The 16,418-nt window shown below is 46.6% G+C and overlaps 1 protein-coding gene across 1 annotated transcript; it reads left to right on the top strand.

Moving 5' to 3' along the window:
* The first annotated feature begins 279 nt into the window (after positions 1-279).
* Positions 280-2,331, top strand: LOC137817832 (uncharacterized). Its single transcript, XM_090296078.1, has 3 exons — positions 280-638; positions 723-1,314; positions 1,402-2,331. The coding sequence occupies exons 1-3, from the start codon at positions 280-282 to the stop codon at positions 2,329-2,331; spliced, it is 1,881 nt and encodes a 626-aa protein (XP_090152204.1).
* The last annotated feature ends 14,087 nt before the right edge of the window (positions 2,332-16,418 follow it).

Raw genomic sequence — 16,418 nt, 5'->3', positions numbered from 1 at the left:
TCTAGTTACTTTGGTGTTTCTCGCTAGCTGACTTGATCGTCGGAGTGCAAACGGCCGCGAGGGCGCCCCTTTGTTCTTCCTTTTTCAGGTACTGACAAACGAAGCGAAGCGAAGGTGCCCTAGTTCGTTAGAATAAGCCACGCACAAAGACGACCCAGGTCAACCGGCCAAAACATTTGGCGCCCACCGTGGGGCCGATATAAACATCGGTTCCACCACACAAGATTTCAGTTCAAGACTTTCAACACTCAGATAAGTCGAGAGGATTCCCGGAGAGCCATGGCCACTCGAGCAGCACGCGCTAGGAGTGAAGAGATGACCTTACAGCAGCTCATGGGGATGGTGCACGGGCTACAAGACGCAGTGGCCGCCTCGAAAGTAGAACAGGAGCGCATGCAGGCAGACCTCACAGCTTCTCAAGTAAGAAGCGAGGAACTCCATCGCACCAACGAGGAGTTACGTCATAGATGGCGGGGCAGAGATGAGCCGGAGGCCACATCCCCACCCAGGGAATTCACAACACCGTTTTCACAAGCAATCTTGGAGACAGCAATTCCCAACACGTTCACGGGACCCAAAGCAATGTTCACAGGCACGGAGGACCCCGAAGCGCACCTCACGGCGTTCCACACGCAGATGTTACTAGTAGGTGGATCAGACGCTGCTAAATGCAAGCTTTTCATGAGCACCCTGACAGGAATGGCCATGGACTGGTTCATCAGCCTCCCAGAGGGCCACGTCACGTCCTTCGCCCAACTTTCGAAACTATTTAGAGAACGGTATCTAGCTAATAGAACTCCCGCCCCAGTCTCGTACGACCTCTTTGACGTCAAGCAGTTCCAAGGTGAAACCCTAAAGGAATACATAAGCCGCTTCGGGGCGCAGGTGGTGAAAGTAGGTACTAAGGAGGAACCCATGATTGTGTACGCGTTCAAGAAGGGAGTGCGCCCCGGATCTTTCAGCAAGACGCTTAACCGCAGTCGCCCCAAAACTTTCGCTGAAAAAATGAGACAGGCGGTGGAACATATTGCCTCAGAAGGTGAAACGTACGAAAAATCTACAACCACTATGCCGGCGCGCCCCAAGGCACAGATACGCACGCAACCCATTCGGGTTCACCAAGCCGCCACAGAGAGGAAACACTTTGACAGGACACGCGCCTACGAGCCACGAAGGGCTCAATTTAAGAGTCGAGTAGAGGAAGGGAGAGGAGTACGCAAACCGCCAAGACACAGTTTCGTGATGGAACTCAAAGATCTGATTGCGATACCCAGCGTAGCCGACAGGTTGAGGCCGCCGATCAAAGCTGACAAGGTGCTAGGGCCTCGCAAGGAGTCGTGGTGCGAATTCCACGAAGCATTCGGCCACCATATCAACAACTGTCTGGCACTTGGCTACCAGTTGGATGAGCTCGTTAAGAGCGGTTTCCTGAAGGATTACTTGATGGAGAAACAGGCGGGACGTCCACCAGGCTTGCAAGCAGGAGGCAGTGAGGGGCAACAGCACGAAGCACCCGTCCTCGGTGAAATCCACACCATAGCTGGTGGGTTCTTGGGTGGCGGATGTACGGCGTCGCAGCGTAAGAAATATGCAAGGTCCGTAATGTCAGTAGAAGTTTTCAAGGACCACTCACCCGATGTGGACATCACGTTCACTAAGGGAGATCTCAAGGATGTGGTGCCGCATGACAACGATCCCATTGTGATTTCGCTCGTCACGGCAGGAAGAACAGTTCATCGGGTCCTGGTCGATCAAGGGAGCTCGGCAGACGTGATGTTCTGGCCAACCTTCGAAAGGCTACAACTATCCACGGATCAGTTGAGGCCATATGGGGGCTGCTTATACGGTTTTGCAGGCGATCAAGTCGAAGTCAGGGGATACATCGAGTTGAGAACGACGTTCACAGATGGGACCGCCTCGCGCACGGAGAAAGTCAAATACCTTGTCGTGAACGCCCCTTCAGCGTATAATATCTTACTGGGAAGGCCAACACTCAATAGGATAGGGGCTGTACCCTCCACGAGGCACATGAAGGTCAAATTACCTTCAATGGAAGGAGTAATCGTCACCATCCGATCTGACCAAGAGGAGGCAAAGAGATGTTATGAAAACAGCCTCAAGAACAGGCGATCAGTATGCCATGTGACCACGACACCGCCTCCCGGTGCGAAGGATACACAGGAAGGCCGACGGACTATGGATGCAGCGACAGAAGGAACCACCGAAGACGATACGGGTATGGACATGACGTTGGAGGTAGCCATAGACGGCGACGTAACCATGAGAGATGTCGAGTCGGAGCCTGAGAATAGCGCTGGAGTAGAAGAATAGGAGAGCAGCCCAGAGGCCGCCAGGGAGTCAAGCGTTGTGAGAGCCTTGCTCGCTAGCGAGAGGAGGCCACGCCCAGTTGGAGATTGGCTCGAGAAGGAGATCGGTGGAAAAATTTTCAAATTGGGGAAAAATTTAGACGACGGGACACAAGAGCAAATGGCCAAGGTGATAGGCAAACATCTAGACGCGTTCGCATGGTCTGCCTCGGATATGCCAGGAATCGACCCCGATTTTTTATGTCATCGCCTAGCAATGGACCCCCATGTCAGACCAGTCCGGCAAAGAAGAAGAAAGTTCAATGAGGAAAGAAGACAGGCGATCAGGGATGAAACGCAAAAGCTCCTCGAGGCAAGCCACATCAAGGAGATACAGTACCCGGAATGGCTAGCCAATGTCGTGTTGGTAAAGAAGAGTAATGGGAAATGGCGAATGTGTGTGGACTTCACAGATCTAAATAAAGCATGTCCAAAGGATTCCTATCCTTTGCCAAGCATTGACGCCCTAGTGGACAGCGCAGCAGGATGTAAATTGTTGAGTTTCTTGGACTCATTCTCGGGGTACAACCAAATTAAGATGCACCCCATGGATGAGGAAAAAACTGCCTTCATGACGGAGAAGTCGTGTTATTGCTACAAAGTAATGCCTTTTGGGCTGAAGAACGCGGGAGCCACGTATCAAAGATTGATGGACAAAGTGCTTGCACCTATGCTCGGGAGAAACGTGCAAGCTTACGTCGACGATATGGTCGTAACATCCCTAGAGAAGAACCAGCATATAGCCGACTTGGAGGAGCTATTCGTTACGATAGCCAAATACAAGCTAAAGCTGAACCCCGAGAAGTGCATTTTTGGCGTGGAAGCGGGAAAGTTCTTGGGTTTCCTCTTGACCGAAAGAGGGATCGAAGCAAACCCTGACAAGTGTGCGGCCATTCTGGCAATGAGGAGCCCTGCTACGGTGAAGGAGGTGCAGCAACTCACGGGCCGGATGGCCGCCCTGTCGCGATTTGTATCTGCCAGTGGAGAGAAAGGTCACCCCTACTTCCAATGCTTGAAAAGGAACAATAGATTTGTCTGGACGAAGGAGTGCGAAGAGGCTTTCGTGAAACTCAAAGGGTACTTGGCAAGCCCGCCGGTCCTGTGCAAACCCCAAGTAGGAGCGCCCCTCAGACTATACTTTGCCGTAACCGAGAAGGCGCTGAGTGCGGTGCTCGTCCAGGATCAGGATCAAGTTCAGAAGCCCGTTTATTTTGTCAGCAAGGTATTGCGGGGTCCAGAAATGAGATATCAAGCCTTGGAGAAAGCGGCATTGGCAGTAGTGTTTTCAGCGAGGAGGTTGCGCCACTACTTCCAGAGTTTTACAGTGTTGGTAATGACCGACTTACCTATCCAGAAGGTCCTAAAGAAACCAGATGTGGCTGGAAGAATGGTAAAATGGGCGGTAGAGTTGTCAGAGTTCGACATCAAATACGAACCCTGGGGACCGATCAAGGGACAAATCTTCGCTGACTTCGTGGTCGAATTATCCTCTGAAACAGTGCAAAGCGCCGGAGATGGTTTTCGTTGGGTACTCTCAGTGGACGGGTCCTCTAACCAGTTGGGCAGCGGGGCCGGGGTAATTCTAGAAGGACCCAACGGCGTGTTGATAGAACAGTCCCTAAAATTCACCTTTAAAGCCAGCAACAACCAAGCGGAGTACGAGGCTTTGATCGCTGGCGTCTTGTTGGCAAAGGAGATGGGAGCAAGGGTGCTGTTGGCCAAAAGCGATTCGTTGCTAATCACAGGCCAAGTGGTCGGCGAGTTCCAGGCTAAAGATCCGCAGATGGCAGCCTATCTGGAGTATGTGCAGGAGTTGAGGAAGTCTTTCGTTTCGTTCGAAGTAGTGCATGTGCCAAGGGAGCAGAACGCCCGGGCCGACTTACTAGCAAAGCTCGCCAGTTCGGGCAAAGGGGGCAGGCAGAGGACCGTCATACAAGAGACCCTGAAGACACCTCGAGCGTTCGTGGCAGACCACCAAGTTCTCCAAATCTGCAAGTCAAAGGAAGGGATGGCAAGAAGTCACAAGTCCCTATCTCAGGAGACCTTGAGAACGCCAAGGGTTAGAGCGCATCCAGTAAGGGAGATAAAAATGACGCAAGTTTGCGCCGTCCACGAGCCAGACACATGGATTACGCCATACCAGCAATACATCACAGATGGCTTACTCTCAATGGACTCGACGGAAGCTAGGAAGGTAAAGAGGAACTCCAACAAGTTCACCCTCATCGATGGTGAGTTGTACAGGTCTGGGTTCACACACCCCCTGTTAGTATGTATACATGGAGAGAGGCGCACGAGAATTATGACCGAGCTTCATGAAGGGATTTGCGGGAGTCACATCGGAGGTCGAGCCTTGGCAACAAGAACCATCCGTGCGGGTTATTATTGGCCGACAATGAAGGAAGACTGCAAGCGATATGCCCAACGTTGTAAGCAGTGCCAGGAGCACGCCGATTGGCACAAGGCGCCTCCGGAAGAGTTGAAATCAATCTACAGTCCCTGGCCTTTCCACACATGGGGAATTGATATCCTGGGACCCTTCCCATTGGCGATTAGACAGATAAAGTATTTGGTTGTGGCAGTCGAATACTTCACGAAGTGGATTGAAGCAGAACCAGTAGCCCAGATCACAGCGCACAAGATACAGAACTTCGTGTGGAAGAATATTGTGTGTCACTTCGGTGTGCCCAAGCGTTTGGTGTCGGATAATGGGACTCAGTTCGCGAGTCACCTACTAAAGAAGCTATGCGAGGACGTTGGAACTCAACAGGTGTTCGCTTCTGTGGAACACCCGCAAACGAATGGGCAGGTAGAGTCGGCTAATCGGGTTTTACTAAGAGGTTTGAAGAGAAGGTTGGAGAAGGCCAAAGGATCTTGGGCCGAGGAGGTTCCCCGTATAATATGGGCATACCACACCACTGAACAGTCAGGAACCCACGAAACCCCGTTCAGCTTGGTGTACGGGTGCGACGCAATGATCCCAATCGAAATCCAGGAAAGCTCGCCGAGATTCCAAAACTTCGTGGCAGAAGACTCGAATGCAGAAAGGAGGATGAACTTAGACTTGTTGGATGAGGTCAGGGAGGAGGCAAGGGTAAAGGCCGAGGCGATAAAGAGAAGAGTCGAACACTCGTACAATTCCAGGGCAAGGCCAAGACAGTTCAGAGATGGCGACCTGGTAATGAGGAAGGCCCACCTGTACGAGATGCAGAATAAACTGTCACCCAAATGGACGGGACCGTTTAGAATAACCGAAGCACTCGGGAATGGCGCCTATCGTTTGGAAACACTGAAGGGAGGGGCAACTCCTCGCACTTGGAATGCTACCCACCTCAAGTTTTATTACAGTTGAAACATTGTAAGTAGCAGTTAATTCGAACAGTCAAGTGAAAACAGTTTTTCGAGGTGGCGCTCTTTTTCCCTGAGAAGGGTTTTTTAATGAGGCCACCCAATAAAGAAAGTTCGAGTTTATCAAAGTTTTCCTAGTTATTGAGCTTGCATGCTTATCATTTTAAATAATTTATCAAAGCTTCCCAGTTGTTGAGTTGGCATGATTGTCATTTTGAATTTTCGAAGAAAAGACTTTGTCATCCTTGTATAATTTAGGGCAGATTCAGATCGCATGCATTCAGTCCAAAGTTTTAAGACCTCATCGCCACTTGGCGGTCGGAGGCAAAAGTATAAAGTTTTAAGCCTTCATCGCCAGTTGGCGATCGGAGGTGGAAGTTAAGTTTTAAGTCCTCATCGCTGCTTGGCGATTGGAGGCACAAGTTAAGTTTTAAGTCCTCATCGCCACCTGGCGATCGCAGGCACGAGCATAAAGTTTTTAAGTCCTCATCGCCACCTGGCAACCGCAGGCACGAGCATAAAATTTTTAAGTCCTCATAGCCACCTGGCGATCGGAGGTGAAAGTTAAGTTTTAAGTCCTACTCCCCTAGAACGAGTATAGGCGAGAACAGAATAAAAAGTCCTACTCGCCTAGAACGAGCGTAGGCGAGAACAGATCAGAAGTCCTACTCGCCAAGAACGAGTATAGGCGAGAGTTCAGAGCAAGATGACAGGTATGTCCAGTATGAGTTAAAATCCGGGCGCCTAGTCCTTGAGCAGAGGTTAAGGGATTCCTTCGGGACGCCCCCTCCTCAAGTATGAATAGCTAGCCCCGGTACCAGATAAGGTTAAAAGCCCTCAGTGCATCCAGGGAAAAGGTAGCCCCTGGGCAATGTTGAGGCGCCAGAGAAAGCCCTCCTCACCCTCGAGTGAGTATAGGCAAGATAAGGTTAAAAGCCCTCAGTGCATCCAGGGAAAAGGTAGCCCCTGGGCAATGTTGAGGCACCAGAGAAAGCCCTCCTCACCCTTGAGTGAGTACAGGCAAGATAAGGCTAAAAGCCCTCAGTGCATCCAGGGAAAAGGTAGCCCCTGGGTAATGTTGAGGCACCAGAGAAATTCCTTCTCGCCGTTGAGCGAGTTCAGGCAAGAGAAAGTCCTTCTCGCCGACGAGCGAGTTCAGGCAAGATAAAGTCCTTCTCGCCGACGAGCGAGTTCAGGCAAGAACAGGATACAAGACCTCTTTGCTTAAGCAAATTGAGGCAAGTTCGAAAGTTTTAGGTGATGACCTAGAAATACACGTGCAGATCAGGCAAGCGAGATGTCAGATACTAAAAATGACTCCTGCCCAATGCTCAGTAAGTAATTTCGTGTCAAATGTTGTTGCTATAGACTAACTGTTTGTTCAAGATAAGTTGATTTCCAGGAAATAGGTATCAGTTTACACTAAGTTAATTGTGTTGAGTAAAAACCAACCAAGTTATCAGGCGATCGCACAACAGGTAAAGGATAAATCATGAGCATAAGTTAGAACGGTTCGAAGAAAGAGGTCATTACAAACAGATTAGTTGCACATAGACGGAGGTCGAGTATGTAAGTCTTTCAGAGTGTTTCTAAAGAAAATGTCATATAAGAGCAAATGAAAACGCTAGTCTGAGGGTACAATTTTGCCGTCTACCACTTCATGGCAAATTGAGAACTGAGAAAGGTCCAAGTCGGGGCAAGCACAAGCAAATTGCTCCAAGGCTGCGCCAAATCCGGAAGTCAGAACGTCCGCGGCGTTGAGGTCGAGTTCTTCATTTTGTTTCTTCAGCTTTTCGTTCTCCTCAAGCGCCTGGGCAAGTTTTGCAGCAGATTCGTTCAGCTCCTTATCCTTCTCGCTCAGTTCCTTGGCTTTTTGGTCCATGTCGGCTCTGGTGTTATCCAGCAGATCCTCCCTCTCAATCAACTTGGCCTCGAGCTCATCGGCGTAGTCCCCTTTGGCCTTGAGAGTCTCCTCAAGGCCCGCTATCTTCTCCTGCTGATGCATGAGTCGGCCCTCGAGTTCAGTGACCTCCGAAAGTTTGGCGTTGAGTTTTTGGCCCAGTTCAGCGTTGTTTTTGCGTTCGCTCCACAACTCCTCCTTCAGAGCATTCTCTAACCGCGAAAACTCCAACCCCCGCATCGTAAGATCACGCTTAAGTTGTTGAACTTGGTCTTTCGCAACACCGGCTTCGGATTCATACTGGCTCAAGGAGTCCCTTAAAGCCTCGCCCATCATCTGGTAAAGGCGCTTCTCTACGCACTCGGTGGTCACAGCGCTGAGGTAAGCGGCGTGGGCTTTCAAGACCTCCTCGATAGGGGCTGGAAGAACAGGGATTAGAAGAGGAGTCGGGGGTTGGTTCTCGTCGCTGCCCTCATAAGCATGGACAACCAGGGGAACATCAGGACGCGGCGGCGACATATCTGGCTCCACTTCAGGTTGGGGAGATCGTTGAGTATCCGTAGTTTGCTCCAGAACGCCCCCAGCAGCTGAGGTGTTTGATGGCAAAGCATCCCCAGCACTCTCAAAGGGTGTAGAAACACTGGGGGGATTTTTCGCATAATCTGGGCCCGTACTCTCGTTTGCGGGTAGCTCGGAGACGGTCGCCCTATTCCTTTTGCGGATAAGTCCATCTTCAGTGCTCTCGTCGTCCTCCTCATCCGACACCATTATGGGATTTTTCCTCTTGGCCCTCTTTGGCGGCAGCTTCTTTCTCGAAGGGGCAGGAGGGGCGGTAAGGGAAGAAGAGCCCACGGGAGGAAGCTCGCCTTGGGCAACAGCAGCTTCCGCCACAGAATTCGGGACGGTTTGAGAGCCCGCGGCGAGTTTGTGGCGTTTGACTATAGAACGCAGCCTAGCTATATGATCCTTTCCCAGCATTGTATCTGCACGAAGTGATCAATGTCCACAAATCAATACAATTACAGACGCAGATAATTAGTAGTGCAAAGGTAAGCACAGGATATGTAATGCGAACAGGCTTAATAAAGAAGTAAAGCAAATTTGGCACAGCAAGAGAAATCCAGGTGGAGTGGGGGAAACAGACCTATGTAAAAGTCTAGTTGACTCTCATAGAATTCGAACTTGATGATTGAAGAGGTAGGTAAGGTTGTATTGGTCGAGGCAACTTCCTTCCAGAAGTGGCACAGGTCTCTATCAAGCTCCCCCATCTTCTCTGGACTCCTAGCCTTCCGAAAGTGATCCTGAGAATCCTTTTTTCCCTTGTCAACCCAGTACAAGGGAAACCCATCGAGGAGTGTGGGACTCTGGTCATTACAGCAAACGCGAACGAACTTACCCTTCCAATCCTTATAAGATTGTTGGAAGATGGAGAGGACGGATCTCCCGACAATCCCATTAAAACTTACCCACAAGCGGTCCCCGGGGTTTTTGGCCTCAAACAAAAATAGGAACACGTCTACAGAAGTTGGATGGCCTAAATGTGCGCAAACAATTTGGTATGCCCTGACAAACGCCCAGCCATTGGGATGCAGCTGGGCAGGGGCAATATCAAGCTCAGTAAGAAGCTCCCTCTCAAAACGAGTAAAAGGGAACCTGAGCTTGACCTTCTTGAACACGGTTGTGTAAACAAAGCAGAAAGGGTGACCATCGTTGCCTTCGCTATCAGTACAAACGGGTTCCCCAGGAGGACAAGGACGAATGACAACCTTGTCATCATGCTCCTTATGGAATGTGAGGTGGGTTTTGTCCCTTAGTCGAAGAATGCCAGACTCAGAGTTAATCGAGGAAGTTTCATTCAGCAAAGCTGGAGGGGCCCATGAGTACAACAGTTTGTAATCAGGGATGGGGCGGGCAGTGGCGTTAGTTTGCGGGGGAGTCGATTGCGATTGGTTGGGGCGAGAGGGCGCAGGCCTCTGAGCCCGATTTGGAAGGATGCCAGGGTCTCTAGGTGGGTTACGAGACGTGGAAGGGTTTCCTGATGAAGGTTGTTTATGAGATTTTGAAGGAGGGTTTCGAGAGGAGGCAGGATTGGCACCTGTACGAGCCATCGCGAACTGCAGGAGAGACGAAAGGAAAGTAAGAAAAGGAAGGCGGAGGGTCACTAAAAGGAATGATTCAATTCGAAAAATGTGAAGGGAAAGCAACATGGACAACGGGGGTCGTAGGAAGGAAAGGAAAACCTAAAGGCGCAGAAAAAGAAAGCGAAACAGAGAGCAAACAGCCCACAGCGTATGCATCAGGCAGTTAAGAGATGACGCAAGTTGATCGAAATGCGATGAGCGCCAACAAAGTGATAAAGGGCTTACCTTTTTTATGGTCGAGGGAGTGTACGAGGAAATGATGATTGGGAAGATGAAGCGTTCACCAGAGCGTATCAAAGGTTTGAAAGAGAAGCAGGAAGATAATGTAACAGTAGGGGTGGCGCGAGAAGTTAGAGTTTTGAAGGATATGGGAAGCGCAAATGACACGAAATAACAACCGTCGATGGATCCACGTGTCATTGGATTCGAAAAGGTTGGTGAAGTGTCAATCAGACACCGGCGTGCGCATTAGCGTGCGAGCCACGTAGATCGCCGAAATTTAAACTCACCCTCCCGGGGTCGCCAGGGGCGATGACGTGATCAGGAAATGCGAGAGGGGTGACCGCCAACGAGTCGTCGGCAAACGAAGGGCTAGGTGGTCTGACGTCGCTACGAGCAGTATGTCGCCAATCATCCCAATGAGCTCGGGCACGATAATGTTGAAGATTCAAACACGAAAACCCAAACGGAAAAAGCGCGCCAAACGGAAAAAGCACAGATCGAGCAGAGCCACAAACAAGGCAACCAAGGACAGGATGTTTAAGGAATGGGAACCAACAAATCTAAGAAATTCACGCCAAGCGTAAAGGCGATATCGGAGTGACATGCGCGGCATGACAAAGAACATAAGCATGCAAGATAATTTAAACAGCAGTTCAGCATAAGTAACAGTGTAAGACCAACGTTAAGGTTACAGACCAAAGTTTGTAACATCCGCAAAATGGAATTGTAAACATATATACTTCCTAAATATCTACACAAAAAGCAAGAGCACGTCACTCATCGGTGGTCCCAGGCTTCAAGCAGTGCGACAAAAAGGGCCCGTCTCCAAACCGCAAGGCCCGAGTCAGAAGAGTCCTCTGATGCTCGTTTAACTTCGAACCTACGTGAAAGAAAGGAGTAAAGTATAATGAGAAACATACGTGAAACAAAGTATCTCTGAGTGGAATCATAACAAGAAGCGGGAAGGTCATGAAAAAGCCTCACACACATATATATTTTTTGAGAAGCTCGGCATTATATTCCAAGCTTATTAAGGCAGCCGCATCGAATCCTCCAACACCCGCCAGGATCTTGCAAGCCTCCTGATCCCTTGAAGACAGTTTCTTAAGGGGTTTGGATTTCAAAGCTTTTGTGTCCTTTGTCCAGTACAAAGGAAAGCCATCCAGGGCAGAAGGCACCAAGCTGGAGCAGCATACCTTAAAAAACCTGCTTTTCCACCCTGTGAAGGCTTGCTGAAAGGGAGTCAAAAGAATCCTACCAGGGATATTGCAAAGAGTTACCCAAAGATTGTTTCTCTGCCTCTTCACTTCAAAGAAGTGAAGAAAAATGTCCACAGAAGGCGCACATCCAAGGAAGCCAAACAAAATGTCAAAGGCCTTCATGAAGGCCCAACTGTTAGGGTACAGTTGGGCTGGAGCGGTGTTCATCTCCGTTAACAGCTCCCTCTCGAACCTGGAAAAGGGAAGGCGTACGCCGACGCACTTAAAAACTACTTGATAGAAATAGAAAAAGGGGACCCCGTTATTGGATCGTTCATCCCCGCATACCGGTTCCCCCATGGAACAAGGGAGCACGACGATGTCATCATCGTGCCTCTTTGCGAAGGCACGATGGTCATAGGAGCATGCTTCCCCCACGTGCTCCCTCAGGGCCCTGGAGGAAAGTAAGCAAGAGTACTCGTCGAGTAGTTCACTCGAAGCCCAGGGATAAAGATCCTTGTAGTTCACTCGGGAGGAGGATGGATTGGCAGACATCCTAGGGTGTACTGGCAGGGACGAAACTGGGGTCAAGGGATCAGTAACGCAACAAAGAAAAGGGTCGCAAAGAAAGAGTGTTGGGCAAGAAGCTTTGGAAAGAAGGTGAATAGCGTGAGAAATATACGAAAGAAGCAGATACAATGAGTTGAGATGCGGGGTTTTCAAGATTCGAGCCTCATGATTGCAGCAGTAAAGCAAGCGTTTCGTGAGTGGGCCATGTGCCGCAAGGTAAAGGTACGGATCAAAACGTCATTTATATCACTCAGAGAATGTCACATCGTCAGAGCCCTTGAGGGTACGTTGCGTCGGCGATACAGGAATGTCACGTCAATCGATCGGAAGATGGCATGTCATCATAACGCCGCAAGGGCAGTAGGGTGCAAGCTTTAGTCTTTTCGCTGAAAACAAGTTATCAGCTCAAGACTGGGGGGCTTGTGTACCGACCAGGTCATCGGGTGTGATGATGTGGACAAAAGAAAGGTAGGTAGTCAAGAAGTCAACGTAGTCGCCGTATATAAAAGCGGCGGTCTGCAGTATAAGTAATCGCCCATCGCCCAAGAGAAGCATCGCGTAGAAGTAAGACGTCGCCAAGAAAAGACGTCGCCTAAGTGAGACATCGCCTGAGTAAGACATCGCCCGAAGAGTCAATCCGCATGACATAAGCATTTCACAGAGAGGGGGCCCACGCGAGGGAATAACCCTAAGTTGGGCAGTGACGCTGTGGGTCCCTATGTACAGAGTGAATGATCAAGTCAAAGGGGCACGTGGTAATGCCCACGTGCTCGTTGAAGGTACCCAGGGGAAGCTGCATGCACGACACGTGCCATGTTAGGGGATTCGAACAGAATGACGGCGCGATAAATACAGCATTCAAGTTAGAGCCCAGGGGGCCATGAGGTTATACATTGCACTCCAAGATAAGGGAAGCCCATGGGCCAGATACGCTAAGATCCTAAAGATAGCGGCGCAAGGACCTTCTCCAAGGAACCCTAGACAATAGCAAGCAACACAAAGGTAAACCCTAGTTTTCACCTATATATAGGGCACGAATAAGCCCTAGTGAGGTACGTTTTTTCAGTTGCATGAGTTTTAACCTAGTTTTCATAAAGTGATTCAGAGTGGTAGTCTCTAGTTGTTCTTGACGGCGCATCCGCTGAGAGCACAAGGCAATTAGGGCAGCACAGTTTTAACCATACAGTTTCAGTCATTGAGATAGTTATACAGTTTCTAGTTACTTTGGTGTTTCTCGCTAGCTGACTTGATCGTCGGAGTGCAAACGGCCGCGAGGGCGCCCCTTTGTTCTTCCTTTTTCAGGTACTGACAGACGAAGCGAAGCGAAGGTGCCCTAGTTCGTTAGAATAAGCCACGCACAAAGACGACCCAGGTCAACCGGCCAGAACAGAACCATAGGAATTAATGAAGAACCAAACCTAAATGGGCCAATTTTGATTACTTAAAAAATGCGATATGTGCCACATGCTTGGCCACAACACAAAGTCCTACACTAAAGTCCCAAGTCCATATCAGTCATCTCAATCTCACTCAAGTCCATCTCAATCTCACTCAAGTCCATCTCAATCTCACTCAAGTCCATCTTGTTGGAATTAAAGGCTTTAAACAAGAGGGGGGTGAATTGTTTAATGAAAGATTTTCGAAAATTCTGGACAAGAAAGAAGATGAATGCAGAATCACAGGAGAAGCAATCAGATCAGCCAAAAAAAACTGTTTTAAATTAATTCCAGAAAATCAATCGGTTGTTTATGCGAATCAACGAATTGTTTTTATCAGCACTTTGCAAAAACATAGATCAAACAATTTTAATAGCAGTGAGAGATAGAGAGATTCAACACACAAAGTTTATATTGGTTCACTCTTAACCTGAGCTACATCCAGTCCCAGAGACACCAAAGCTTCAAGTTCAATACATCTCACTCAGGTCCAACCCAACCCCCTTCACCCTCTCCTTCTACTCAGTCACATTCCCATCCAACACCTTCAGGAGCACCTCAGAACATTAGAAGGGGCATACCCATCACTAGAATTAAACTACAAAATAGGAGGGCTCACATTTGGAAACCCTGGATGATTTGGCCCAACAATATTTTTTGAAAAACAACGATGTTTATTTTTGAAGTACATTTATGTTTTCTGGTGTTTAGTACAATTGTAATTTATATTTTGTGATGTATGGTAAATGTGTTTACTTCTTTGCACATGACTTTACTTATTTGGTTTGCTTCATTAATTGATTTTATATTATACATAATACTGAAATTAAAATTGGTTTGCCTATCAATAGAATTTATTTTAGTTGCCTAGCCTTAAAATTCATTTTACACTACATAATATTGAAATCAAATTTGGGGAAAACATCAAATAGACATTCATTCATTGAACTAATACTGAAATCAAATTTGGGAAAAGCCTCGTTACATTGAACTAATACACATTACATTATAATCCTAAAAGAGACACATAAGTCATAAGAATTTTTACAAAATTGATAACATAATAATTTTAATTAGCACCCCCCTAATAACAACATCCTAATCCATTTTATGTACACCTTCACACATTTTTCCAAACTACAAATCTTCTTACTTTGTCTAACAATAATTCCATCCCTTTCATCACCAACATCTTCAATGCACCATTTGAAGAAATTACAAACTAGGATTACGCCACTCCTACTTTGTTTTGGAGAAAACTATATAAACCAAAACAATCAATACCTTCAATGCATAAATTTTCATAAAACACAATTCAATATATCTCACCTTGTACTCTGGACAACCCCAAAATTTCTTCCCAACATCTTTTACAGTTGTTCTCAAAATAAATAAATAAAATCCCCACAATTACAAATGGCTTCAACGAAGTCACTCCTGCTCCCACCATCATAGCAAAAATTACTGCGGTTCTGCACTCTTATCCAAATACAACTGCATAATGATGAAGAATGATACCTTCACATTGATGCACACTCAACCAAAGCCCTCACTCCTCTATAAAACACCCAACAAAAAACGAAGCCCTGAGGTGAACCCTAACTCTCTACAAAAAACCCTCCAACAAACAACAAAGCCCTCAAACAACCTACAACACAGTGCACTCGAAGAACCTATAACATATAACTCAGCCCTTGAAGAACCTTGAATAAAGAACACAGACCTCTGAAAACCTCTAATGCAGGGGACAAAATCAACCCCTAAAAAGGGGACAAATCCTAAAACCTACACGTGGCCTACGTGTACATAAAAGTTTCTATGTGTACAATAAATCACAATCCATGTTTGCACTTCTTTGTGCCACATCAGAAGCACTTAACATTGTTAGTCTAAAGTTAGAAGAAGGGACCAACTTAAATATATTTTAAAAAACGTGAGAACCAAAATGAACATTTTCATAACCATTGTAGTAAATTTAATATTGGCTCTAAATGTAGGGGAAAAAGGGTAACTAAACCTAGAAAAAACATTCTTGATTTCAATCAAAAACTCCAAAACTTAAAGAATTTCAACTTCATTTATGATTCGATGAATTCCAAAAAATACATATTGAGTATGTCCATTAGAGACTAACACATGACTCTACTACCAAGGATGTGCATCTTTCAGTTAATCTGTTTTAGCTGGTTTGTTGGAGATATTCCTGTATATTTTGGGATGCACCTTGACTCATTCAACGCTAATTGTAACTATTGTCACTTATTTAACTCCTTGAGATGTTTGTTGACTCATCCAGTCGGTCACCAAGACCGAGATTGGTCTGTTCCGTACCGACCAATACACATTTAAGTCACATGGACCATACCTTATTTGCATGTTTTCACCTACTCTCATCAATAATTCCCACATTGTTTTCTTTTCATTAATAAATCAACTTTTTTATAAATAAAAATACATATAAAATAAGAACATTTGGGATGCTCTAACCTCTATACGTCAAAATTTTATACAAAAGTCACAATTTTATTGTTTTGAGTTAACCCTAAAAAGGATAATCTCCTTTTTATTTTGTTTTATATAATTTGATATAATAAGTTTTGGTTTAGTTTCCTCGTCATCTTTGTATTTTCTTTTCTTTTCAACTTTTATCATTTTATGAGTTAGAAATGATTGATAATTTTAAGGGGTGTACCTCGGATTCTTAATTTAAGGTGTCATACATTGCACGTCAATAGTTTGTTATAAAAAAAAAAATCACTAGAAAAAATATGTTTATTAGTATAGCTAAAAAACGACGATAAGAAAGAAAGACAGACACAAAATTGGAGCTATCATCGACTTTGTGTCCCATGGAAATGGGAAGCTAAATCTATGGACGCAAAATAATAGTGTGGGCCTACGCAAGGACGCATGTAGCGTCGGCTTGACTATTAAATAGCCTTCACAAGTGGTAATATCAGCATCCTGCAATCCTCCATAAAGCCCACACTAAAGGGTACTTTATTTTATTAATTTATATTAGGTGTAGGCTTGACAGACGTGGACACTAAACAAAAATAATTAAATATTAGATAAAGTGGGGAGAAGAACGTTTTGTGTCAAAATTAGGAATTATGTGAGTGTAAGATTGTGTTAAATACCTTTGATCACTTATTTCAAATAATTGCCTTTTTCACATTTTTTTTCACATTAAATAAGATTATGTCGACTAAACTTACATATCCATTTTAATATGT

This window comes from Phaseolus vulgaris, chromosome 10 (genome assembly GCF_051622355.1).
Source record: "Phaseolus vulgaris cultivar YP4 chromosome 10, ASM5162235v1, whole genome shotgun sequence".
Classification (NCBI taxonomy): Eukaryota; Viridiplantae; Streptophyta; class Magnoliopsida; order Fabales; family Fabaceae; genus Phaseolus; species Phaseolus vulgaris.
The sequence above is the reverse complement of the archived record's forward strand: the minus strand, read 5'-3'. Positions and strand labels throughout refer to the sequence as shown.

What these genes read in the sequence shown, in the direction of transcription:
- LOC137817832 (XM_090296078.1), top strand. Translation starts at nt 280, where the DNA reads ATGGCCACTCGAGCAGCACGCGCTAGGAGTGAAGAGATGACCTTACAG. An exon ending in ACGGCGTTCCACACGCAGAT is followed by an intron (nt 639 to 722) that starts GTTACTAGTAGG and finishes CTGGTTCATCAG; the next exon opens with CCTCCCAGAGGGCCACGTCA. An exon ending in CGCCGATCAAAGCTGACAAG is followed by an intron (nt 1,315 to 1,401) that starts GTGCTAGGGCCT and finishes CTTGGCTACCAG; the next exon opens with TTGGATGAGCTCGTTAAGAG.